General features: G+C 45.3%; 1 protein-coding gene across 7 annotated transcripts in view; it reads right to left on the reverse strand.

Annotated features, from left to right (window-relative positions):
- SIPA1L1 (signal induced proliferation associated 1 like 1) overlaps positions 1-25,906 on the reverse strand; it is a 314,165-nt gene that overhangs the window by 77,364 nt on the left and 210,895 nt on the right. For all 7 annotated transcript variants that reach the window (XM_073552718.1, XM_073552717.1, XM_073552714.1 and 4 more), the window contains 3 exons: positions 14,561-14,735; positions 3,889-3,992; positions 619-776 (listed from right to left, as the gene is read on the reverse strand). In XM_073552718.1, the coding sequence (XP_073408819.1) occupies positions 619-776; positions 3,889-3,992; positions 14,561-14,735 (437 nt within the window). The remainder of the gene's footprint in view (positions 1-618; positions 777-3,888; positions 3,993-14,560; positions 14,736-25,906) is intronic.

Below are 25,906 nucleotides of genomic sequence, written 5' to 3' on the forward strand. Positions count from 1 at the left end.
TTTTTTCCAACAAAAGCATATTAGGAAAAGAAATAAACATTTTAGAAGACAACCTTTTAAAATTATCACGTTCCAGAATTACACGATCTGTGTCTTTTTCATGCTAATAGTTGACAAAACAAAAACGTGCCGACATAATGCCCACAACTGAGATAATGGATGAGGAGGGCACGCTGCAAGAAAAGGCCTTAACGACGAGACTAGTGGGATTAATTAACAGGTTTCTACATCACATAAACAAAGCACAAAAAAAAATAATTTTTCTCAACAAAATCGTTTAAATACATATATTTTTGATTCCTGCGCGGAACTAATAGTTGAATAAATCAACCATGACGCGCGCCGGAAACTAAAAGATAATTATTTAGCATCTGATCATTTATTGATCAGCCAAATATGAGAAATATTTCACATATAGATAGTTTTAGACATAGAAAAAAGGCCATTGGGCAATCAGAAAGTCACCTTGTGCAGTCGGCAATCAATATAGAATACACATCTGTCAGATTTTCGGTGTTTGAGACAGCAAATGGTTAAACAACTGTGCTCGCTCGGAGGGGGACAGGCCATGATGCCCCCCCCACTAATTTGTGCCCATTCCCTAAGCGATAACCATACCTGTAACAGACAGAGTCCGTGCAAGGATTGTGCGCTCTTACGACCACAAAGACGTGCTGAAAATGTGAGCGGATGTTCTTGGGACTGAACGGCTGGGCTCCCGGCTCCTGGAACACTATTGTCACAATATCGTTTCCGATGTGCCGCTTCCTCAGCAGCTGCAATTAAACAGAAAGTCACAGCTTTACACATTTGGGGGGAGCAGAATAGATTGGGTGCTAAAGCGATGCGGAATAATACATGCATGTGGTTTGTGACGGTGACAGACGCAAATGGACGCTTTTTTTTTCCTCTCTCTTCATCCAGGGTTACTTAAATATTGCATAGGTACCCCCTGTTTGACATTGATCACAATATCTATAAATTAAGTGAACCCCATACTAGATCTCTGGGAAAAAAAAATACACCTGTAAATATGGAAGGTTTGGGTGTGAAATGATCCAAATACAGTAAAAATGTCCTTTTTTTCTAACCGGAGCACATTAATTAGTGTAATACCATAATTTTGTATAGAACTTTCTGGAATAAAATGCAAGCAAAAAAAAAATTAAAAAAAAAAATTGCAATTTAGCTTTCTCGACTGTTTTTGTGCACACCGATCGTTAAAAAAAAAAAAAAAAGGACCCCGAACCCAGATGGTAAGAAACAATGAATGCTCTCAATCATCCCAGACTGCGGCCCCTGACCTTTCCAATGCCTGAAGGAACAACAGTGCGTGTCCATAAACATAACCTCGGAAAACATGTTCCATTAAATGAATAATGCATTTCCAATTTAACACTGCGCGCCCCCCACCCTCCTCCGCCAGCAGTGGATTCTATTTGTGAGCAGAAAGCAAGCAGCGGGGTTCCAGACTTCCGTTCCTATGGTAACGCGCGCTGCCAACCACTTTACTGTAGCGCGCTTGTAATTATTTCTCTGTGGAGCTGACGGTTTTAACTGCTGTGGGATCTGCATAATTACCTATAATATAGCATTACTTCATTGTCTCTTCCCTAGTTGGGATGTTCACGTCTTGGAAATGAGAAGTCGCTGGATCATGCACACAATTGGCATCTTCTACTGCACGCTTCAAATACTTAAAGATTAGGATTTATAGTTTTCAGACAGAAAAAAAAAGTCTATATAAGGCCACGTTCACACGTTCAGTATTTTACATCATAAGCCAAAACCAGGAGTGGGTGATAAATACAGAAGTGGTGCCGTGTTTCTATTATACTTTTCCTCTGATTGCTCCTCTCCTGATTTTGGCTTACAAATACTGATGTAAAATACTGACCAAGTACGGAGTGTGTGAACGTGGCCTTATACTTAAACTGCTTCTTTACGCATTCCACAGGACATCACATGGGAACCGGTGCCTCTCCATAGCGGGGCTAACAATCTCCTTTGTCCAATAGGTTTACATGGACAGATTTTGGTCTCATAACAAGCGCAGATAAACCACGCAGATCACAGCTGGTTTAGAGGAGTTGTCCACAAATTTTAATATTAAAGAGGTCATCCGGACCGAAGGGTGCAAGTCTGCAGTCTAACTAAGGCTAGTGTTACACTAGCGTTTTGAGGCGCAGCACACACTCGCCGTGAAGCTCCGCCCGCTGCAGAGGCTCCTCCGGTCAGCTCCGCCTATGGGCACATGACGCTGCATGCGACCTGCGTACCCTATCTTTAGCATTGAGTACGCAGGCCGTGTGCAGGTATGCTTTTGCCGGAGCAAGCGTCCTTTTCACGGTGCGTGGACCTGCACCAAACGTATCGTGTTGCATTTTGGTGCAGCCGGCGCACCGTCAAAAGGACGCATGCGCCGGCAAAAGCATACCTGTGCACGGCCTGTGTACCCAATGCTAAAGATAGGGTACGCAGGTCGCATGCAGCATCATGCGCCCATAGGCGCGGAGCTGACCGGAGGAGGCAAGGCAGGGGGCAGAGCTTTATGGCGAGAGTACGCTGCGCCTCAAAACGCTAGTGTGAACCTAGCAGTGACTGCAGACTTGCGAATCCTTACATGCACACGATGAGGATTCTTTGATGCTAGCCCCAAAAGTGGGTGGTCATGTGGCTGCAAGAATGTGATTTGCATACTTCCAGCCATATTCAGACTAGACGTGTCCGGCCTTGCTCAGTATACCTGCAACAACGTCTAGTCGACAAGTGATCGATCGCATGTACGCAAATCACATACTTGCAGCCGCACGCTGCCACTCCCAGTCCCGGAGGATCCTGACAGGGAGGATGTGAGGATTCGCAAGTGTGCAGTCAGATAAGACTGACTGCAGACTTGTAGTCTAAAGAAGCCGTTAAGACAGATCATCAATATAACAATGGTCGGGATCCAATATCCCTCCGATAAACTGTTATCACCTCTGGCGGCAGCTGTTAATAAACAGTGTACAGAGCCACAACACAACAGCTCTGTGACAATTTAGTCATTTGTACTGCAGATCAGCTCCTATTCTCTTCAATAAGAGGTGATGTGCAGCACCGGGAAGCGGCAACCAGTGTGCAAAGCTGTTGTGTATAACGTTGTACACAGATTTCATCCGGCTGACTCCAACAGTGATAACAGCTGATTAGTGGTGCTGCAGGGTGTCAAATCAACAGAGATCTTATATTGATGACCTATCGTAAAGATACGTAATCAATATAAAAGTCATGGACAACCCCCGTAAGGTCTTTTTATGTTCTTTCCCATAAAGCTTGCACTGTCCAATCATTAAAGTAATCTGTCACCAGGCTTTCGCCATGTAATCTGAGAACAGCCTAATGTAAGGGCAGAGACCCTGATTCCAGTGATGCTTCTGTTGGAGAAAGCCCATTACAACACTCCGCTATTTCCAGCAGCCCCATTAATCAAGTGGGGGTTAAGTATGTGCCCCTCCACTTCAGTCCAGACAGGGCTCTCTAGAACACCACTCTTTTGAGTTGCAGATCCCTGCACTTGGTACTGATGGGGGTCTCAGGGGGTACGACTGCTAGCAATCAGGGAATATTGGATAATTTATTATTTATCCCATCCCTAAAATCAGTCAGGGGAATAGGTGAGTGTAGAAGAAGGGGTCTGAGAAGGGGAATGGTAACACCTAATTGGCATTTATTATATCCATCTCCAGGAGGAGTAACAGGAACGGCACAACACATGGAGGAGAGATTTTCCACAATTTGTATTTTCTGATGAACGCTAAAACAGAAATGTCTTGAGAGCAGACAGGTCCTAATCTGCCATCATTAGACTCTCCCATCAATAATCCAGTATAAATCCAATGCGCTCACCTGCTGCTTGTTGTTCGGCGTGTACGGCAACATGGTAGAGACATGAAACATTATTTCATAATCCTTATAAGTTGTATAAAGGGAGTGGGTACCGGTTGAATCAGCTGAAAAACAAACAAGGACGACATTACAAAAAATCAATCCACATAAATTAAGGATTTAAATCGAATACTGTCAACTGGCCAAGAAGATGCGAGGAAATTCTCACCCTAGAATGGTATGTGGAGCCACGAGGGACAGAAAAATAATTTTCAGCCAGGTTCAGTTCCCACGAGGAGTTTTTGATGGGGGGTATTTTTGCTTCAGCGTCTTACCATTCCAGCAAATGGATGGGATTTCTAGAAATCTCATGACCACTGTGCGGTGCGTGTTTTAAATCAGCAACATGTCAATTTTTCTGGCTGTTTTTGGTGTGGATTTTCCCCATAGACTTGCATTAGATGCAGAAAATCCAAGATTAAAAACGCATGCAATCTGCACATGACTGTATCAAGGAAGTGAAGTCAACGTCAAACACCGGAAAGTATCAAAAACGCATAAAAAAAAAAACACGTAAAAAAACGAAAGGAACAGAAGGTGTAAAAAATCTGTAACATCAAAAACTGTCCAAATACTCATTGTGGGAGCGTAGCCTTAACGAAGAAAAAATAAAGTGGAAATTCTATTGAACTGACGGACACAGAGTTTGCATCCACACTCCGCTCTATGAACCTATTACCGCATATGGCCACTTTCATAGTCGTAGCAGAGGTAGAAAAGGGAGGTGTAAGGCTGGTTTCACATTTGCGTTTTTTAGCGCTGGAAAAAAACGCTAACCTGCGCATGCGTTTTTTCCCCTATATTTAACATGGGTGCGCATACCTGCGCGCTTGTAAGCGCATGTATGCGATTTTCATGCGCTGCGTTTTTTTGGGGTGTGCGATTGGATTTTCCAGACGCATCATGTTGCATTTTTTGGCCCTGCAAAAAAGCGCATGCGCACATATGCGCACGTTTTGCGCTAAAAATGGCCATTATAGCCTATGGATGCGCATATGTGCGCACTGGCATGCTCATGTAAGCGTTTTTTTGCATATGCGTTTTTTTTTTTTAACCATGGAATTTAGGGGTTTGAGTTAGAGTTAGGGTTAGTTAAGGGGGTTTAGGGTTAGGGTTGGGTTTTGGGTCAGGGTTAGGGTTTAGTATGGTTTGGTTAAGGGTTAGGGTCAGGGTCAGGATTAGGGTTAAGTATGGTTTTGTTAAGGGTTAGGGTCAGGGTTAGGGTTAGGGTCAGGGTTAGGGTTAAGTATGGTTTTGTTAAGGATTAGGGTCAGGGTTAGGGTCAGGATTAGGGTTAAGTATGGTTTTGTTAAGGGTTAGGGTCAGGGTTAGGGTTAGGGTCAGGGTTAGGGTCAGGGTTAGGGTTAAGTATGGTTTTGTTAAGGATTAGGGTCAGGGTTAGGGTCAGGATTAGGGTTAAGTATGGTTTTGTTAAGGGTTAGGGTCAGGGTTAGGGTTAGGGTCAGGGTTAGGGTCAGGATTAGGGTTAGGGTCAGGGTTAGGGTCAGGGTTAGGGTTAGGGTTAGGGTTAGTTAGGGTTTAGGGTTTGGGTTAGGGTTAAGTATGATTTGGTTAAGGGTTAGGGTCAGGGTTAGGGTTAGGGTCAGGGTTAGGGTTAGGGTTAGTAAAGTCATGGTTTGGGTAGTGTGAGGGGCCACCTAAAAATGTTGGAAAAAAACGCAAACGCGGTAAAAACGCGCTAAAAACGCATACAAACGCATAAAAACGCTGCGTTTTTTTCATGCATGCTCATAAAAATGCTTGAAAAAAACGCAGCAGTTGTATGCTTATGTATGCGTTTTTTCAATGCGTTTTTTTGCGGGAAAAACGCGCTGCAAAAAAAAGCAAGTGTGAAACTAGCCTAACACCCTGAAACACGTATCTGCAAATTGAGATTCTGATTTGGCTTTTATTCTAGGTCATGTAACAAGGTTTGTTAAAGGGTCGATAATTGACTTTTAGGATTTCTACTTCCAATAGGTGACCCTAGAGTTCCTGCCCTCTTCCTCTCTGATGAGACAATTTGCATATCTGAACAATGAGGAGCACAAAAGAATTACAAATGCCAGTGATGCTTAAGGCCCCATCACACACAGTGAGATCGCCAGCGATATAGCGCAGTGTGATATGTATCAGCGACCGGCCCCCTCACTGGGTATTGCTGATCGCGCTCAAACGTCCTGGGCCGTTTTTTGATCGTTGGTCTTCCGCTGGCCAGCGCGCATCGCTGCGTGTGGCAGCAAGAGACCAGCCATCAGCGACACTGGGAGCTGGTTTCCAATGTATACAGCGGGTATCTAAGAGCCGCATGGCTCTTAGATACCTGCTGTTTACCTTGGATACCAGCTTGCTCGCTGGTGGGTCTGTCTATGTGATAGCTCACCAGCAATCAGCTAACTATGTCCCAGCGATCCCATCCACGTCGGATCGTTGGTTGGATCGCTGGAACATTGATGCGTGTAACGGGGCCTTTACATTGGCCACTACCTTAGTGGGATTTAAAGAATAATGTAGCAAGCACTTCATTTCGTACCAGGGGTTCCTAAAGAAATCTTGAAAGTGGAGCAGTAACCTCGGGGTAAGGATACACACCACATACTCTATCTGGACTGCTATGCTCCACCCGCCTCCAGATTTCCTGACTGTTCGCTTCTATTAGCTCTTTGTTAATGAAGAACATGGGCTATGTACCAACTATTGTGCCATGAGTCACCTAGATGTATGGACATAAAGAACTGTCCTTGAGGAGCTGAATGAAACGATAAGTGACTGCACAGTCACTCTGTCTACCTCTCCGGCATTACATTTCTATGCAGACAGGCGGTCCTTTCTGAAATAGACCTTTATACCTTTTAAAATTTATTCATGCAACATATCAAAGTTTTGAATAACAAGCTGAAGTTTATATACGCAGAACGTTTATTCTGCATATATGAATTGTGAGAAAACAACCAGAGTTATCAGAGGTTACAGGTCTGGGGTCCGCAGTACTACAGAGGAACATTTCATCTGGTAGTCCGCGGCTTTCACAGGGTAGCTGGAACACATGACTGGTAACAACCCGGTAATTTTACTTTGATTTTCCAAAATGAGAGAGAAAATCAGCAGCGCAACTGCATCGTGTGAACATGGCCTTAAGGGTGCAGAAAAGTTTAGTTTTAAAACTATCATCCGGGACTTTATAAAAGACAGACCAAGAATATCAGAGCGGGATGGGGTAGCCCAGAAAAACTGCTTTTTAATGGTGACCCCTTTGAGACACTGTCTATATGGGCATGTAGGTCATAAAACGTTGAATAAAATGATCCCTTGATATTTGTGTTCTGATGACTTATTCCAGAGAAATCCAAGTTTTTCTTAATATGTAAATGAGCTGTTAAGATCTATGGGCCGGACATAGATCTCCCGGATAATCTGCATCCATTGCTTATTATAAATGAAAAGTGGCATTACCAGGGTGAGACATGTAATGACTGACAGTCTGCTCTCTTGATCTACATGTCTCACACTGGTAACACTCCTTTCATTTATAAACAGCTCTGGAAGGCAGATTCTCAGGGAGATCTATGTTCGGCCCATAGTTCTTAACAGCTCATTTACATAGTAAGAAAAACTTGGATTTCTCTTAAATAAGACATCGGATTGGGTGAAAATAGTCAGACTTGCTTTGTTTCAGACAATTAATATCTCCTTTGTTATAATGTATCTGCATTTTACAGCTGCTGTGTTTTGATGCCAAGAAAAGGCAAATGAAATCATGGTCGCCCAATGCTGAACTGTTCCAAATGTGAGCTGACCCGTGCCTAAAACGTTTGCCGCTAAAAAAAAAAAAAAAGGAAACCAGCCCCGCAATCATTTCAAGTTCCCAACGTGCTGAATCGACAGAGCCAAATGCCAGAGAATACTTTCTGGAACAATGAATCACACATTTCTCTTTTTTTTTTTTCTGATGGTGGTCTAGAGTTGGTAGACAGATGGGTGCGCTTTATTATCCATTCCTAATGAGTCAGGTGGAGCTACCCGCTGGTGTTGTACAGGAATTAGTAGATGAGCACAATTATCTGTGTAATGGAGGTGGGAAAGGAAAGGATTAAAGAGAGAGAAGAGAGAAATCCTTTTTTTTTTTTTTGGGGGGGGGGGGGGGGGGGAGTGATAGCTACACTTCTTTACATTTGGCTTTTTAAGCAGGATTCCCTTGTATTTACTTAAGAAATAGTTTTGCAATTAACCAGAAATCTCTTAGGCCTGATTCACACCACACTTTTGTAACTTTGAGAAAAAAACTTATGCAAATGCATGCATTTTAAAAATGATCTTTCACCAAACTTTTTATGTTGAGGTGATACAATAGTGGCTGCAAAGCACAATAAAACTTTTATTTTTTTAATCTGGCTCTTCAATGTGGAGACATTAGCAAAGTATTGGTACCTAATGAGTAAGCAGATGAAGAAGAAAAAGGGGAAATCTCCAGTGACAATATATACAAATGAAGATTGTTATGGATAAAAAATAGCTTCTATTGTATCCAATATTAAAAATTCAATGAGCTGGCCACCCTGGAAATAATATCGCTGGTGATTTCCCCTTATTCTTGCTCATCTACTGACTAAGTCCTAGACTGGGATGGCTCCGTGTGGACTGCTCTTACCTTACAAGGTGCACCTGGATGTGGTGAGATGACTTTTCATTTTCCCTTCCTTCCTTGTGTTAAAGAGTTAGCACCCACTTGCACTTAAAGGGGTTTCCACTATTCTGCAAACCCCTTTCCAATCTGTATTTTTGCCCCAAGACAAATTAATAACATTTATACGCCCATCCGATCCCAGCGGTGTCAGCACTGACTCTCCCAGGGATTGCGTGACATTATGTCATGCAATCCCTGCAGAAAAGCAGCACTGGCTTCACTCACGCTGCCTTTAGACATATCATATAGGTCCGGAGAAAGCAGCAGTTCTCACTTACTCAGGATGTCTGCAGGTATTGCATGACATAATGTCACGTGATCCCCGGAAAAGCCAGTGTGGACACCGAAAGCGAGTATAAGTATTATATGTTTTCTGGGGGCAAACATATGGATTGAGAAGGGGTTGCCTGAGTAGTGGACAACCCCTTTAAGTCCAAGTGGCTGTAGACTCATTAAGTACCAATACTTTGATTGCTAATCTATCTGCCACTGAAAGGCGAAATTAAAAAATAAAAAAACCTGTTTTATTAGCTTCTGCAGACACTATTCTACCATGTGCCCAGTTCAATATGGAAAATTTACTGAAGGGACCTATTCAAAGCAGGTTTACCCATTTTATAACATACAGTGGGTATGCAAAGTATTTAGACCCCTTTAAATTTTTAACTTTGTTTCATTGCAGCCATTTGGTAAATTCAAAAAAGTTCAATTTTTTTCCTCATTAATGTACACTCTGCACCCCATCTTGACTGAAAAAAAACAGAAATGTAGAAATGTTTGCAAATTTATTATAAAAGAAAAACTGAAATATCACATGGTCATAAGTCTTCAGACCCTTTGCTTAGTATTGAGTAGAAGCACCCTTTTGAGCTAGTACAGCCATGAGTCTTCTTGGGAATGATGCAACAAGTTTTTCACACCTGGATTTGAGGATCCTCTGCCATTCTTCCTTGCAGATCCTGTCCAGTTCTGTCAGGTTGGATGGTGAACGTTGGTGGACAGCAATTTTCAGATCTCTTCAGAGATGCTCAATTGGGTTTAGGTCAGGACTCTCCCTGGGCCAGTCAACAATGGTCACAGAGTTGTTCTAAAGCCGCTCCTTGGTTATTTTAGCTGTGTGCTTAGGGTCATTGTCTTGTTGGAAGGTGAACCTTCGGCCAAGTCTGAGGTCCAGAGACCTCTGGAAGAGGTTTTCATCCAGGATATCTCTGTACTTGGCCGCATTCATGTTTGCTTCAACTGCAACCAGTGGTCCTGTCCCTGCAGCTGAAAAACACCCCCATAGTATGATGCTGCCACCACCATGTTTCACTGTTGGGATTGTATTGGGCAGGTGATGAGCAGTGCCTGTTTTCTCCACACATACCGCTTAGAATTGTCACCAAAAAGTTATATCTTCATCTCATCAGACCAGAGCATCTTATTTCTCATAGTCTGGGATTCCTTCTTGTGTTTTTTAGCAAACTCTATGAGGGCTTTCATATGTCTGGCACTGAGGAGAGGCTTCTGTTGGGCCACTCTGCCATAAAGGCCTGACTGGCGGAGGGCTGCAGTGTTAGTTTACTTTGTGGAACTTTCTCCCATCTCCCCAATGAATCTGTGGAGCTCAACCACTGTGATTTTGGGGTTCTTCTTTACCTCTCTCACCATGGCTCTTATCCCACGATTGCTCAGTTTGGCTGGACGGCCAGGTGTAGGAAGACTTCTGGTGGTCCCAAATTTCTTTTGCCACCTTGGCCAGATCTGTGCCTTGCCATAGTTCTGTCTCTGAACTCCTTGGCCAGTTGCTTTGACTTCATGATTCTCATTTGGACTGACATGCACTGTAAGTTGTGAGGTCTTATATGGACAGGTGTGTGCCTTTACAAATCAAATCCTATCAGTTTAATTAAACACAACTGGACTCCAATGGAGGAGTAGAACCATCTCAAGGAGGATCAGAAGGAAATGGACAGCATGTGACTTAAATATGAGTGTCTGAGCAAAGGGTCTGAATACGTATGACCATGTGATAATTCAGTTTTTCTAAATTTGTAAATATTTCTACATTTCTGGGTTTTTTTCTGTCAAGATGGGGTGCAGAGTGTACATTAATGATAAAAAAAAGGAACTTTTTTGAATTTACCAAATGGCTGCAATAAAACAGAGTGAAAAATTTAAAGGGGTCTGAATACTTTCAGTACCCACTGTATGTTGCATCCATTTGAGCAAACATAGAGTTAGTTAGCATATGTCTTCCAATGACTGCAATGTTATAAAAAAAAAATCATTTTTTTTTAAAGGATGAAAAAAACCAGAATCCTGAAAAAAAGGCGCAAATTGGATATGTGCAGAAAGGTGAGAGATACTGATAGCAGCTTGACATACGCTTTTCCATGCAAGTACAAACGTAAATTTCTTTTTATTTTTTTTTACAGTGCAAATAAATACTTCAAGTCCACCACAAAAACGTGGCGTGAAACAGGCCAAACCTACTTCTCAAACCTCAAATCTCATACCTAACTTTGCCAACATGGCCAACTCAACGAAACAGAAAAATGGCAATGTGGAATAGCAACATAACTGCTAGACTTTTGCTTTATCATGAGAACTTTCTGAGTTGTGAGCCCTCTTGAAATAATGTGAATTGATCTTAAAGGGAAGGTGCCGCAATTTTATATAATTTGCAAAAAAAAGAGTAAGTAACAAAACATGTTTCAGCAAATGTTGTACTAACTAGGATTTATGGTTTGTTTGTAATAATGTTTTAATGTAGCCACTGGGCACTGCCATCTTGATTTGCAGATCTGTGGAGGACTCATACAGTCTGCAAATATGGCCGTCCCTGGACATAGGAGACTCCTGTCGGCTCCCGACCCCACCATGCAGCCTCATTAGCAGCGAACTGGGCACGCCCCTGTGGGCTGCACCATTCACTGCTGTAGGTGTGGCTGGGCGCCATTTTACTGTAGCCCAGTGCTATCTGCACCGTGCTTCCTTCTCCAGCTCCACTGTCCTCCTGCTCTGTCTCCGCCTCCTCACTCACAGCCCCAGTGATCTCCGGTAATCTGACACCTTTGCTTTTATGAGAGCTTTTATGGCTGTCTGAGGAGGACAGTGACATATACAGCCCATAGTCTTGTGTATAATTGGGGGGGCTGGAAGTTTCACCAGTGTGGGCATATCTGTAATACTGTCTCCTGTGATACTGCCTGCTGAGCCGTGTATCTAATCCTCTCCTGTGTGATACTGCCTGCTGAGCCGTGTATCTAATCCTCTCCTGTGTGATACTGACTGCTGAGCCGTGTATCTAATCCTCTCCTGTGTGATACTGTCTGCTGAGTCGTGTATCTAATCCTCTCCTGTGTGATAGTCTGCTGAGCCGTGTATCTAATCCTCTCTTGTGTGATACTGACTGCTGAACCGTGTATCTAATCCTCTCCTGTGTGATACTATCTGCTGAGCCGTGTATCTAATCCTATCCTGTGTGACACTGACTGCTGAGCCGTGTATCTAATCCTCTCCTGTGTGATACTGTCTGCTGAGCCGTGTATCTAATTCTCTGCCGTGTGATACTGCTCTCCTGAAATACTCTGTGCTGCTGTCACCCTGCTGGTTTTATGTGTGATCTACATGGTGGTATTGTGTATGATCTATATGGCGGCATTGTGTGTGAAGTATATGGCGGTATTATTTGTGATCTGCTAAAAGGGGACCCATTCTAGGGTGGTTCTGGCTGAGCACCTGCACACGGGTCAGGGGTAATAGGTGCAGTCAGGGGAGGGCTGGGGAGGCAGCTGAAGAGAGGGGTCTCATTTTTATCGTTACTGTATGGCTTCATTCCCCCCAGCCTGCTTCCCAGCGTCACCCCGGACTGCGCCTGTCGCCTCGCTTTCACACATCGCCAGGACAGAATCTGAGGAGGGGAATGGGGTCTTTGCATGCAAAGTCTGGATCAGAACAGGCCATCAATCAGCAGAAATGTTTCCTGGATTTCTGTGCTGCTGTCTCCCTGCTCCTCACCCATATATCTCCCTCTGTGCCCCCCATAGACCAGCGCACTGCTCTCCTGAAATACTCTGTTCTGCTGTCACCCTGCTCCTCCACCATATACCTCCCTCTGTGCCCCCCATAGACCAGCGCACTGCTCTCCTGAAATACTCTGTGCTGCTGTCACCCTGCTCCTCCCCCATACATCTCCCTCTGTGCCCCCCATACACCAGCGCACTGCTCTCCTGAAATACTCTGTGCTGCTGTCACCCTGCTCCTCCCCCATACATCTCCCTCTGTGCCCCCCATAGACCAGCACACTGCTCTCCTGAAATACTCTGTGCTGCTGTCACCCTGCTCCTCCCCCATACATCTCCCTCTGTGCCCCCCATAGACCAGCGCACTGCTCTCCTGAAATACTGTGTGCTGCTGTCACTCTGCTCCCTCTACCATATATCTCTCTGTGTGGCCCCCACAGACCAGCACACTGCTCTCCTGAAATACTCTGTGCTGCTGTCTCCCTGCTCCTCCCCCATATATCTCCCTCTGTGCCCCCCATAGACCAGCGCACTGCTCTCCTGAAATACTCTGTGCTGCTGTCACCCTGCTCCTCCCCCATACATCTCCCTCTGTGCCCCCCATAGACCAGTGCACTGCTCTCCTGAAATACTCTGTGCTGCTGTCACCCTGCTCCTCCCCATATATCTCCCTCTGTGCCCCCCATAGACCAGCACACTGCTCTCCTGAAATACTCTGTGCTGCTGTCACCCTGCTCCTCCCCCATACATCTTCCCTCTGTGCCCCCCATAGACCAGCACACTGCTCTCCTGAAATACTCTGTGCTGCTGTCACCCTGCTCCTCCCCATATATCTCCCTCTGTGCCCCCATAGACCAGCGCACTGCTCTCCTGAAATACTGTGTGCTGCTGTCACCCTGCTCCCTCCACCATATATCTCTCTGTGCCCCCCATAGACCAGCACACTGCTCTCCTGAAATACTCTGTGCTGCTGTCACCCTGCTCCCAGAATCCTTGCTGCCTGCCATCCTCGGTGACCGAAGACCCCATTCCTCTCCTCAGATCCTGTCCTGCCGATGTGTGAAAGTGAGGCGACAGGGGCCTGATATATGGAGGAAGGAGCAGGGTGACAGCAGCACAGAGTATTTCAGGAGAGCAGTGTGCTGGTCTATGGGGGGGTCACAGAGGGAGATGTATGGGGGAAGGAGCAGGGTGACAGCAGCACAGAGTATTCCAGGAGAGCAGTGTGCTGGTCTGTGGGGGGCACCCTGTTCGGTGCCAGGGATTGTACATAGAGCGCTGTGTTTTATACACATGGATGGATCGTCTTCTTGTCTGCTCCACAGAAATCCAGGAAACATTTCTGCTGATTGGTGACCTGTTCTGATCCAGACTTTACATGAAAAGACAGTCAGTAACTTTGCAGGCCCCATCAAAATGGCTGCTCACTGTGTTCCTAGATGTCATCCTCTCTTTTCCTTTAGCAAACACCCAGTAGGGGAGGAGAGGAGTGACACCACACCCATGTCAGCAGATTCCGCCCATACAGTGTCCATTTTAGGGCATGATCATATATCAAAATCAAACAATTAATTACTGCAGGACAGTAATGTGACCTAGTTGTACAGTACACTAGGTTTTTGTGCCAAATTTCAGTATCTGCTCCCCCTAGCGTTAACAAGTGGAAATGCCTAACTTTTTAAAATTATTTTTCATATTTTGCAAAATTAAAAACAAATGATGATATTTTTTAAGAAAATGTAAACATTAATTCTTTACATTTTTTCAATTGCTGAAAATTTTTTTTTTGGGATGGCACCTTCCCTTTAAATTCTAAGAATTAATTTCCATATTACTAGTTTTATATCAAGTTTGTCCCAAAATATCCATGCACAGGTTCTGTACATTTGTAGGCAGCCATTTACGGGTGACACGAAAAACAGAACACCAGTAGAGTTCTTACTTTTAGTATCGAGTTGCGCTCTGTACTTCTCAAAACCTTTAAGTCGTACTCGGTCTCCCAAGAGTTGAAGGAATTCTTCGAAGGCTGGCCCGGCTGACTCATTGTTATACATTTCTTCTTCTGTGCTCTGACCCGCTTTACAGTACATGATGCCGACTTTCAGCTGGTAACTTAGCTGTAAAGGGAAAAAGCTATTAATGGACAGGATCTACTGAGGAAAGCATCCTTTTTCATTTTAAAAGGGAATTTCAGGCCTATACATAAATGCCAGACCTATGTAGTGAACCACTAACCTAGACGTTAGCGCTTTTAAATGAAATCTGTCAGCAGGTATTTGTTATGTAATCTGAGAGCAGCATGATGTAGGGGCAGAGACCTTGATTCCAGCGATGTGTCACTTACTTGGCCGCTTGGTGCAGTTTTGATAGAATCCCTGTTTTCTCTGCTATAGATGTAGCAGTGCTCAAATGCTGGGCTGTGTATAACCCCACCCACACCACTGATTGGCAGCTGCCAATCAGTGATGGAGCAGGGATATACAAATTAGCCTAACTTTCTGGAAAGTGAGACCTAGTCCTCCAGTGGTAAACTGCGGATACAACAATGATTGTATTGAAACTACAGCACACAGCCCAGTAACACATCCCTGGAATCAAGATATCTGCCCTACATCATGCTGCTCTCGGATTAAATAGCAAAAACCTGCTGATAGATTTCTTTTAAGTAATGTGGCAATAAACAATTTTATTATACACCAGATCTATCAACATGGCAGATGAACGCCCCTCTGGTGCATGGGATAGGGACGTTATTGCACCTCCAATGTCATGTGCCATACGCAATCATTGTCCTCTACTGTATTTAAGGTCATAATTAAATGGGCTGACAATACTTGAACAACCCATTGTCAATCCCTATGTTTCCCCCAGTACAGTAACAACACTTATACACCCCTCTGGTGACAGTGCTGTTCCCAGTGGCATCGGCAATGGCTCTCGTAACATTATTATGTCACGCAATCTCTGTGGTCAATTAGCTATGGCTTCACCGTACTTTCCTATAGGCATAATTGAGATCTGGAGGAAGTGAGAGCAGCAGCTGCTCTCTCGCTTCTTCCACATGTCTTGATTTATTTGAAGGAAGGGAGAGTGAGGCATGTGCTGTCTGGGCGCAGGGACTGCATGACATAATGTCATGAGAGCCCTGTGAGTATCAATGCTAACACTGCTGGAACTGCATTGGAGGCAAGAATAAGTGTTAATATTTTACTAAGGGGAAACAGAAATTTAGAAGGCGTTGTACGAGTAGTGGATAACCCCTTTAAAGCTTTATAAATATATTTTGTCTAAAAAAAAATGTCAGCAGAACTCTAAACTTCAAACCTTAGATTCTTCAGTTTTCTAGACCTAACTAGAGGAAACAAGGGCATGGAAATTGGGAAAGAGCCCACTGTCATTTTCCACTCCAACCTTGTATATTGGCCCGACTGTCTCTATTTATGCTATGAGCCCTTGGCAGCCATAGCGTGGTACGTCTGTATGTGCTGAAGTGCCTGTTTATACAGAAAGATTTACATCTCACAGTCAAGAACATGTTCTTCAAAGTCAGATATTACCACATTAACGGAACAGATTTGGCAATGAAATTTAAGTTTTATGTGGAAACCACCAAGAACAAAAAAAGGATGTTAACACAAACAAAAGCTTCATTGTAATTTCAATACGAACATAATTGGCATTGTGGTGGCGACTCTGGGGTGGGCAGATGCCCAAAGAACGCTACCTACCTGCGGGCATGGTGCTAACTGCAAAGCGGATGTAGGAGGGATAATGTATGGGACCATTCTCCATAGATTGCTCAATGTTACAGAGTACAAACACATTTTAGACCATTTGATGTGGTGACCATTTGGGGGAGATCCTCTCCTATGGCAGCAGGCTCTGCTCCTTTACACAACATGAAGTCAATAAAGACCAGATTCTTAAGTTTGGCATTGAGAAGCTTCAGCAGCTGAAGAGCCCATTAAACAACCTTTGCATGAATTGGAACACACATTGGGACAGCCAAAAATTAGTGTCCGATCTGTTCTGAGTTCCACATACACACAGAAAAGTTTGTGTAAATAGTTCATAGAACAATGGAGGCCGATATAGGCGCAAAAAGGGGCCCAACTCCATATATAGGACCATGATTTTGGAATGGGAGGTCCAAGAAGCTGATAATCACCACATAATAGCCTTTAGGCATCTGATTATCACACCTTTATGTGATTATTTGTAAATACATGTGGAGTATATATAAATACATACCATACATTTTATATTGCTGAAATACAAATATATACACTGCAATATATTACTAATAAATGTTAGGACTCTATGTGCCGCAGGTAACCATCACCCGGACTTCTGTCTCTACATTTGTTTGCTCCTCAAAATATTTCAGATATTTAATAATACATAGAGAATAGGGCAGATCCATAACACGAGCACAAAACATACATTTTATTAAAAGTCATTTACATCTCTACTCAACATTCATGAGTCTGGCGCTAGGTTTCCTTGGCATGCAAATAACAGAAAATGCAGAAAATGAAAAACTATGATGAGATGGGACAGACAAATACAGTGGGGAAAAAAGTATTTAGTCAGCCACCAATTGTGCCAGTTCTCCCACATAAAAAGATGAGAGAGGCCTGTAATTGACATCATAGGTAGACCACAACTATGAGAGCCAGAATGAGAAAACATATCCAGAAAATCACCTTGTCTGATTTGACAAGATTTAATTTGAAAATTATGGTGGAAAATAAGTATTTGGTCATCTAAAAACATGCAAGATTTCTGGCTCTCACAGACCTGTAGCTTCTTTAAGAGGCTCCTCTGTCCTCCACTCATTACCTGTAGTAATGGCAGCTGTTTGAACTTGTTATCAGTATAAAAGACACCTGTCCACAACCTCAAACAGTCACACTCCAAACTCCACTATGGTGAAGACCAAAGAGCTGTCGAAGGACACCAGAAACAAAATTGTAGCCCTGCACCAGGCTGGGAAGACTGAAACTGCAATAGGCAGCAGCTTGGTGTGATGAAATAATCTGTGGGAGCAATAATAAGAAAATGGAAGACCTACAATACCACTTATAATCTCCCTCGATCTGGGGCTCCACGCAAGAATTCACCCCGGGGGGTCAAAATGATCACAAGAATGGTGAGCAGAAATCCCAGAACCACACGTGGGACCTAGTGAATCACCTGCATAGAGCTGGGACCACTGTAACAAAGGCTACCATCAGTAATACACTTATGCCACCAGGGACTCAGATCCTGCAGTGCTAGATGTGTCCCCTTACTTAAACCAGTACATAATCAAGGCCCGTCTGAAGTTTGCTAGAGAGCATTTGGATTATTCAGAAGAGTATTGGGAGAATATCATATGGTCTGATGAAACCAAAGTAGAACTGTTTGGCAGAAACAAAACTCTTTGTGTTTGGAGGAGGCAGAATGCTGAGTTGCATCCAAAGAACACCATACCTACTGTGAAGCATGAGGGTGGCAACATCATGCTTTGGGGCTGTTTCTCTGCCAAGGGACCTGGATGACTGATCCGTGTACATGAAAGAATGAATGGCGCCATGTATTGTGAGATTTTGAGTACAAACCTCCTTCCATCATCAATAGCATTTAATATGAAACGTGGATAGGTCTTTCAGCATGATGATCCCAAGCACACCACTAGGGCAACGAAGGAGTGGCTTCGTAAGAAGCATATAAAGGTCCTGGAGTGGCTGTCACGGGGGCTTAGTTCAACTAAGGCTGTAATTCCCGGGCCCCTGTGATGTCCCTATAACTAGGGAAAACCCTGTCTGACCCTCAACCCAGGGTTTTTGCTGAAGGTGCAAATGCCTGAGCCTCCGACCTTTCCTTATCTCCTGCTCAGCCCTGCACTTAACCCTCCACCCTCCACCCAGTGAGGAGTCACACCACCAAAGCTCCCACACAAATAATGACAGACAGGGAGAACTTAAACTGCACTGCGCCGCACACACACAGGACTATACAGTAATGTGAACAGGGCACAACTAAACACAAATATGGGAAGGAGAAAGGATAACGACGGATCATACGACACCAGATACGAATCTCTCTCTCTGCAACACCTCCACTCCAGACCGGAACCACTTGGTATGAAAACACAAGCTATAATCGGCGACGCCCATATGCCAGTATGACTATTTAAAGACCGTGGGCGTGACTAACCTTCCAACCTGGTCTCCAGCAGGATTAACCCCCGAGAGCCTGAAGATCAAGCCGGCGCCACTGAGGCTATAGTGGCTGGAGGTGGAACTACCTCTGCCTGCCGGACGCTGTGGTGTGAACAGCGTCCGACATGACAGTACCCCGTCTTCTACGAGGGACCCCAGGGCCCTCAAGACTCATAGGACCCGGCTTGTCCGGATGACGACGGTGAAAAGAACTGACCAGCCGATCCGCATGTATGTCTGAGGCTGGAACCCAAGACCTCTCCTCCGGACCATACCCCCGCCAGTGCACCAAATACTGAAGAGTACGGCGTACTACTCGAGAGTCCACTACCTTGGCGACCTCGAACTCTAAATCGACATCCACCATGACTGGAGGTGGCATCGGCGTCGTGTCCACCAAGCCTACCACCTTTTTCAATAAAGCCCTGTGAAAAACGTTATGTATTCTGTACACCGCAGGAAGTTCCAACCGATAAGCCACTGGGTTAATGATGGCAGAAATCCTAAAAGGCCCAATAAACCTTGGACCCAGTTTTAAAGATGGGATTTTGAGTTTTATGTTCTTCGTAGCTAACCACACCCATTCACCCACACACAGGTCCGGACCTGGCACGCGTCTACTGTCAGCCACCCGTTTGTACCTGGCACTCATGCTCAACAAACGCTGTTTCACCCGCCTCCAGACTGATGACAATTGGGCTCCTAGCTGATCCTCCTCCGGGACACCCCCGGAGTCACCCTGACGTAAGGTACAAAAACTGAGGATGTTGACCGTACACCCAAAAGAATGGAGACTCTCCTGATGACTCTTGGCGGTGATTATTTAACGCGAATTCGGCCAGAGGAAGGAAAGTAGACCACTCCTCCTGGTTGTCGGACACAAAGCATCGTAAATACTGTTCTAGATTTTGGTTCATGCGCTCAGTTTGTCCATTAGACTGTGGATGAAACGCCGATGAATATGACAACTTGATCCCCAACCTTGAGCAAAAAGCTTTCCAAAACCTTGCCACAAATTGCGTACCCCTATCAGATACTATGTCAGACGGTACTCCGTGGAGTCTGACCACCTCCTTCACAAATACCTGAGCCAACGTCTTAGCATTGGGCAAAGAAGACAACGCCACAAAATGCGCCATCTTTGAAAAACGGTCAACCACCACCAGGATGACCGTGTTCCCTGCCGAGGCTGGCAAGTCAGTGATAAAATCCATGGAGATTCCTGTCCATGGCCTATTGGGTACCCCCAGAGGCTGTAGCGTGCCAGCAGGACGGGTTCGGGGTGACTTAGCCCTAGCGCACGTGATGCAAGCTGCCACGTACGAGACCACGTCCTGCCGGATTTTGGGCCACCAGAAACGACGCGATACCAGCTCTAAGGTGCCCTTCACCCCTGGGTGACCAGCCAGTACCGAATCGTGGTGTTCCTTCAACACCTTAAGCCGAAGATGCAGGGGTACAAATGATTTGTTGGCGGGAAGACCTGGTGGTACCTCCTCTTGGGCCTCGGCAATCTCCGCCTCTACCTCAGTCGTGAGAGCCGAGACCACTACCCCTTTCTGGAGGATGGGTACCGGCTCTTCCCGAGGTTCTCCCCCCGGAAAACACCTAGACAAAGCATCCGCCTTGGTGTTTTTAGCCCCGGGACGGTACGTCACAAGAAAATTGAAACGAGTAAAAAACAATGCCCAGCGAGCCTGCCTAGGAGACAGACGCTTGGCCGACTCCAGGTAGAGCAGATTCTTATGGTCGGTGATAACTGTGACCTGGTGAGCCGCCCCCTCCAAGAAGTGTCGCCATTCCTCAAAAGCCAGTTTGATGGCCAACAACTCCCTGTTGCCGATATCATAATTCCGTTCGGCCGGCGACAGCTTCTTGGAGAAGTAGGCGCATGGATGCTTCTCGCTCAAGGACGAGCCTTGAGACAGTACTGCCCCCACTCCCACCTCCTACGCATCAACCTCTACCACAAAAGGTTTAGACACGTCTGGTTGCACCAGAATGGGGGCTGAAGCAAAACTATTCTTCAGACGCTCAAATGCACGTATAGCCACCTCAGGCCAGTTCGCCAGATCGGCACCCTTTTTTGTCATGTCCGTGAGCGGTTTGGCGACAGTCGAAAAGTGTTTTATAAATTTCCTATAATAATTCGCAAACCCAAGGAACCGCTGGAGTGCTTTCAGACTCTCCGGCCTCTCCCATTGCAGCACCGCTTGCACCTTAGCGGTGTCCATTTTAAAACCGGCTGCGGACACAATATATCCCAAAAAGGGCAACTCCTGGACAAAAAATAAACATTTTTCCAGCTTAGCATAGAGCTGGTTCTCCCGGAGCAACTGTAACACCTGCCTAACATGCTCCAAATGAGTGTCCCGATCGCTAGAATAAATGAGGATATCATCCAGGTATACAATCACAAATTCTCCAGGACATGAGCAAATACATCATTAATAAAATGTTGGAAAACGGCAGGCGCGGTGGTCAACCCAAACGGCATAACCAGACTCTCAAAATGACCCTCAGGAGTGTTAAACGCCGTCTTCCACTCATCCCCCTGACGGACCCTTATGAGGTTATACGCCCCCCTGAGGTCCAGCTTGGAAAACCATTTCGCCCCCGCTACCTGGTTGAACAAATCCGGGATCAACGGCATTGGGTAGGGATCACGGATAGTAATCTGGTTTAACTCTCGGAAATCCAGACACGGGCGTAACCCCCCATCTTTCTTCTTAATGAAGAAAAACCCCGCGGCTACAGTCGAGGATGAAGGCCGGATGTGACCTTTGCTCAGACTCTCCGCGATGTAGTCTTTCAGAGCTTGTCTCTCAGGACCAGAAATATTAAACATCCTGGCCTTAGGTAATTTGGCCCCGGGTTTTAACCTAATCGCACAGTCATAGGCTCTATGTGGAGGCAGTTCTGAGCAACCCTTCTCAGAGAAAACATCCGCGAAATCCTGCAAAGCCTCCGGCAGGCTGGGCGTCACGGCAGACACACATGTGGCCAAGCAATTGTCTTGGCAGAAACCACTCCATTGTACTATGTCCTGAGTTTTCCAATCAATTACCGGGTTGTGCCTGGACAGCCATGGAAAACCCAGGACCATTTGAGCTGGGAGATTACGGAGGACCCTACATGTAACCGACTCAGAATGTAGGACCCCAATGTGGAGTTTCACCTCTGCCACAAACTCAGTAATCTCCCCTTGAGGGAGGGGAACAGCATTAATGGTCACCACCTGTATGGGGTGAGGAAGTTTTTCGATCTTAAACCCGGCGGTGTGTGCAAACTCCTCATCTATGAGATTGGTGGCGGAACCGCTATCCACAAACACTGATATAGGTAGCTCTCTGCCGGCGATAATAACCTTGGCAGGGAGCATACATTGAGATACCATCATGGAGGATATGCATACGCTCAGTTGGGTCTCCTCCATACCCTCTGAGCTTAACAGTTTTCCGCCGGTGTGACCCTCTTGGGTAGTACCGGGCAAACGTTAACATAATGACCTCCTTTACCACAGTAGAAACATGCTCCGGGCTTCCGGAATCCCGGAGCGCGAGGCTGAACCTGTGCCACGCCAGCAATCTGCATAGGTTCAGGGGACTCATCTACTTCAACCACACCTGCCTGCACCTCTGTTTTCCCCCAGAGGTAGCGTCTCCTGTGCCCCCTGACGAAAACGGCGATCAATACGTATCACCAAACTCATGGCAGACTCCAATGATGCCGGAGTCTCATACATCAGGAGGGCTTGTTTCACCCTCCCTGATACCCCATGAATAAACTGGCACCGCAGTGCTGGGTCATTCCACTGTGTGTCTACAGACCAGCGGCGAAATTCCGAACAATAGTCTTCTGCCAAGCGCTCCCCCTGGCGGAGGGCGCGGATTTTAGATTCCGCTAGAGCCAGTCGGTCAGGGTCATCGTAAATGAGCCCGAGGGCAGAAAAAACATTATCGACCGAATGAAATGTAGCAGAGTCAGCTGGTAAGGAAAATGCCCATGCTTGGGGGTCACCACTCAGTAATGACAACACCAGCCCTACTCGCTGGGCCTCATTACCTGAGGATATTGGCCGCATGCGGAAGTATAATTTGCAGGCCTCCCGAAATACGACAAATTTGCTGCGATCCCCTGAAAAATGTTCTGGCAGCGGAAACTTCGGCTCTGCACCGATACCTGCAGATGCCGTTTGCACCTTTGCTACTACCAGGCCCTGCTGCTGAACTGCCCCTTTCAACTCGGAGACCTGTAAGGACAGCGCCGCCAACTGGCGGGTTATGGAATCTAATGGATCCATGGACTCCTGAAAAAATGTGGGCCGATTATAATGTCACGCGGGGCTTAGGACAACTAAGGCAGAAATACCCGGGGCCCCTGTGGTGTCCCTTTCACTAGGGGAAACCCTGTCTGACCCTCAACCCAGGGTTTTTGCTGAAGGTGCAAATGCCTGAGCCTCCACCCTTTCCTTATCTCCTGCTCAGCCCTGCACTTAACCCTCCACCCTCCACCCAGTGAGGAGACACACCACCAAAGCTCCCACACAAATAAGACAGACAGGGAGAACTTAAACTGCACTGCGCCGCACACACACAGGAATATACAGTAATGTGAACAGGGCACAACTAAACACAAATATGGGAAGGAGAAAGGATAACGACGGATCATACGACACCAGATACGAATCTCTCTCTCTGCAACACCTCCACTCCAGACCGGAACCACTTGGTATGAAAACACAAGCTATAATCGGCGACGCCCATATGCCAGTATGACTATTTAAAGACCGTGGGCGTGACTAACCTTCCAACCTGGTCTCCAGCAGGATTAACCCCCGAGAGCCTGAAGATCAAGCCGGCGCCACTGAGGCTATAGTGGCTGGAGGTGGAACTACCTCTGCCTGCCGGACGCTGTGGTGTGAACAGCGTCCGACATGACAGTGGCCTAGCCAGTCTCCAGATCTCAACCCCATAGAAAACTTTTGGAGGGATTTATAAGTCCGCGTTGCCCAGCAACAGGCCCAAAACATCATTGCTCTAGAGGAGATTTACATAGAGAAATGGGCCAACATACCACCAACATTGTGTGCAAACCTTGTGAAGACTTACAGAAAATGTCTGACCTCTGTCATTGCCAACAAAGGATATATAACAAAATATTGAGATGAACTTTTGTTAATGCCCAAATACGTATGTTCCACCATAATTTGCAAAATAAATCTTGCCAAATCAGACAAGGTGATTTTCTGGATTTGTTTTCTCATTTTCACACTCATAGTTGTGGTCTACCTATGATGTCAATTAGAGACCTCTCATCTTTTTAAGTGGGAGAACTGGCACAATTGGTGGCTGACTAAGTACTTTTTTTATCCCACTGTAAATGCTCTGGTCTATGGGGCCATAAATTTAGCGGGAATTAGCACATACGCGTTATATTAGCATGTACATCTCAATGCTTAGGGGCCGGGAATATGTGGTGAGATTAACAGGTCACTGTGTGACTGCAGGCTTGTGAATCCTCACATTGCGCACACTGTGTTGTGAGTATTCTCCGATATCGACTCTGGGAATGATGGTTGTGTGACGTACCGCAAACATGTGATTTTCATACTTCCGGCCACATTCCAACTAGACTATATCCAGCTTTGCTCAATACACTTGCATTTAGCAAGGTTGCATCCATCTAATTGGAATGTGGCTGCAGCATGATGTAGAGGCAGAGTTCCTGATTCCAGTGATGCATCACTTAGTTTACTGTTTGCAGCAGTTGTGATAGAATCACAGTTACTTGCTCAGCTCTGTATAACCTGCCCACACCCCTGATTGGCAGCTTTCTGTGTACACTGTACAATGACAGAAAGCTGCTAATCAGTCGAACGGGTGTGATTGGACCAAGATGAACGAGACAACTAGTCTTGTATTGATAATCTACTGCTGGTAAAACACAGATTTTATTGAAACAGCAAAACGCAGCTCAGTAAGTGACACATCCCTGGAATCGGTTTCAGCGCCTACATTATGCTGCTCTCAGATTACATAGTAAAAATCTGTTTATAGATTCCCTTTAAACCCATGGTTTTGTACAGGAGTTGAAGCCACTAATCACATATCATTTCTTGCAATACAGGGCATGGGAAACTGAGGGTGTGTTGCTTTAAACATGATCTGATTCCTGTAATCTCTTCTGTACATTACAAAAGAATGCTTTCAACCTCTGCATGAATAGAATTGCATTTGCTATCAGAGCAATAAAAGAAGATATTTGCAGGTGTCCCTGAAACTGAACAGATCTGACTCATAGCATTAGGGATACATTGTAACCCTGCAATGAAGTACACATAAGACATTGAATAAAGAATCTGAAAAGTGTACATGTAACAAAGCAGCAAAAAACAAGAATACAGCAGTTACACCACTCACAAAGCCGATGAGAACTGCATACAATCCTATGCAGAACACGATGTTTTATTACTTTAGTTGCCAACTTTGTTATAATGCTAAATCCATGTGAAAGTTACTAACTTATAACACATGGGATGTGATTAAAAGCATAAAAAACAACCAAGGAAACCTAACAAAACTAAAAACAACTAAAGAAACCTAACAAAAATTGACACAAACTACTTAAAAAATCCCTGACTGTATGAACGCATGAAAAGCAGTCAACAAGCGGGTAAATTTTAGAACAACATGAGGCTGCAATTTCAGCTTGTTTCAATGTGTAGCAGCTGCTACTGAGTACTGCAGAACAGCTCTTATTCGAAAGCTCTGCAATGGTTGACACACATTGAATGGGGCTGTGCTGCGCGTTGAAGCTGGATCTGGCTGCCGCTGGAGCTTTTAACAGCTGATCAGTTGGGACGCTGGGTGCATACCCCCACCAACCTGCTATTTATGTCCTATACTTAGTATAGATAATCAATGTCTTGTCACCAGACAACCCCCTTCATAGCTGCTTCAAACCAGAGATTCACTTTGGGTTAGGATGACCAATAGTGAAGCTACATAGGTTTACGGGTACTGTTAACTACAGCTGGGTTTGTGTTAACAGACGCTGCATTTTTCATTCCTAATGGCTGA

The sequence above is a fragment of the Dendrobates tinctorius genome, unplaced genomic scaffold (genome assembly GCF_039654945.1).
Source record: "Dendrobates tinctorius isolate UK_male_01 unplaced genomic scaffold, ASM3965494v1 ptg000194l, whole genome shotgun sequence".
NCBI classification, from domain to species: domain Eukaryota; kingdom Metazoa; phylum Chordata; class Amphibia; order Anura; family Dendrobatidae; genus Dendrobates; species Dendrobates tinctorius.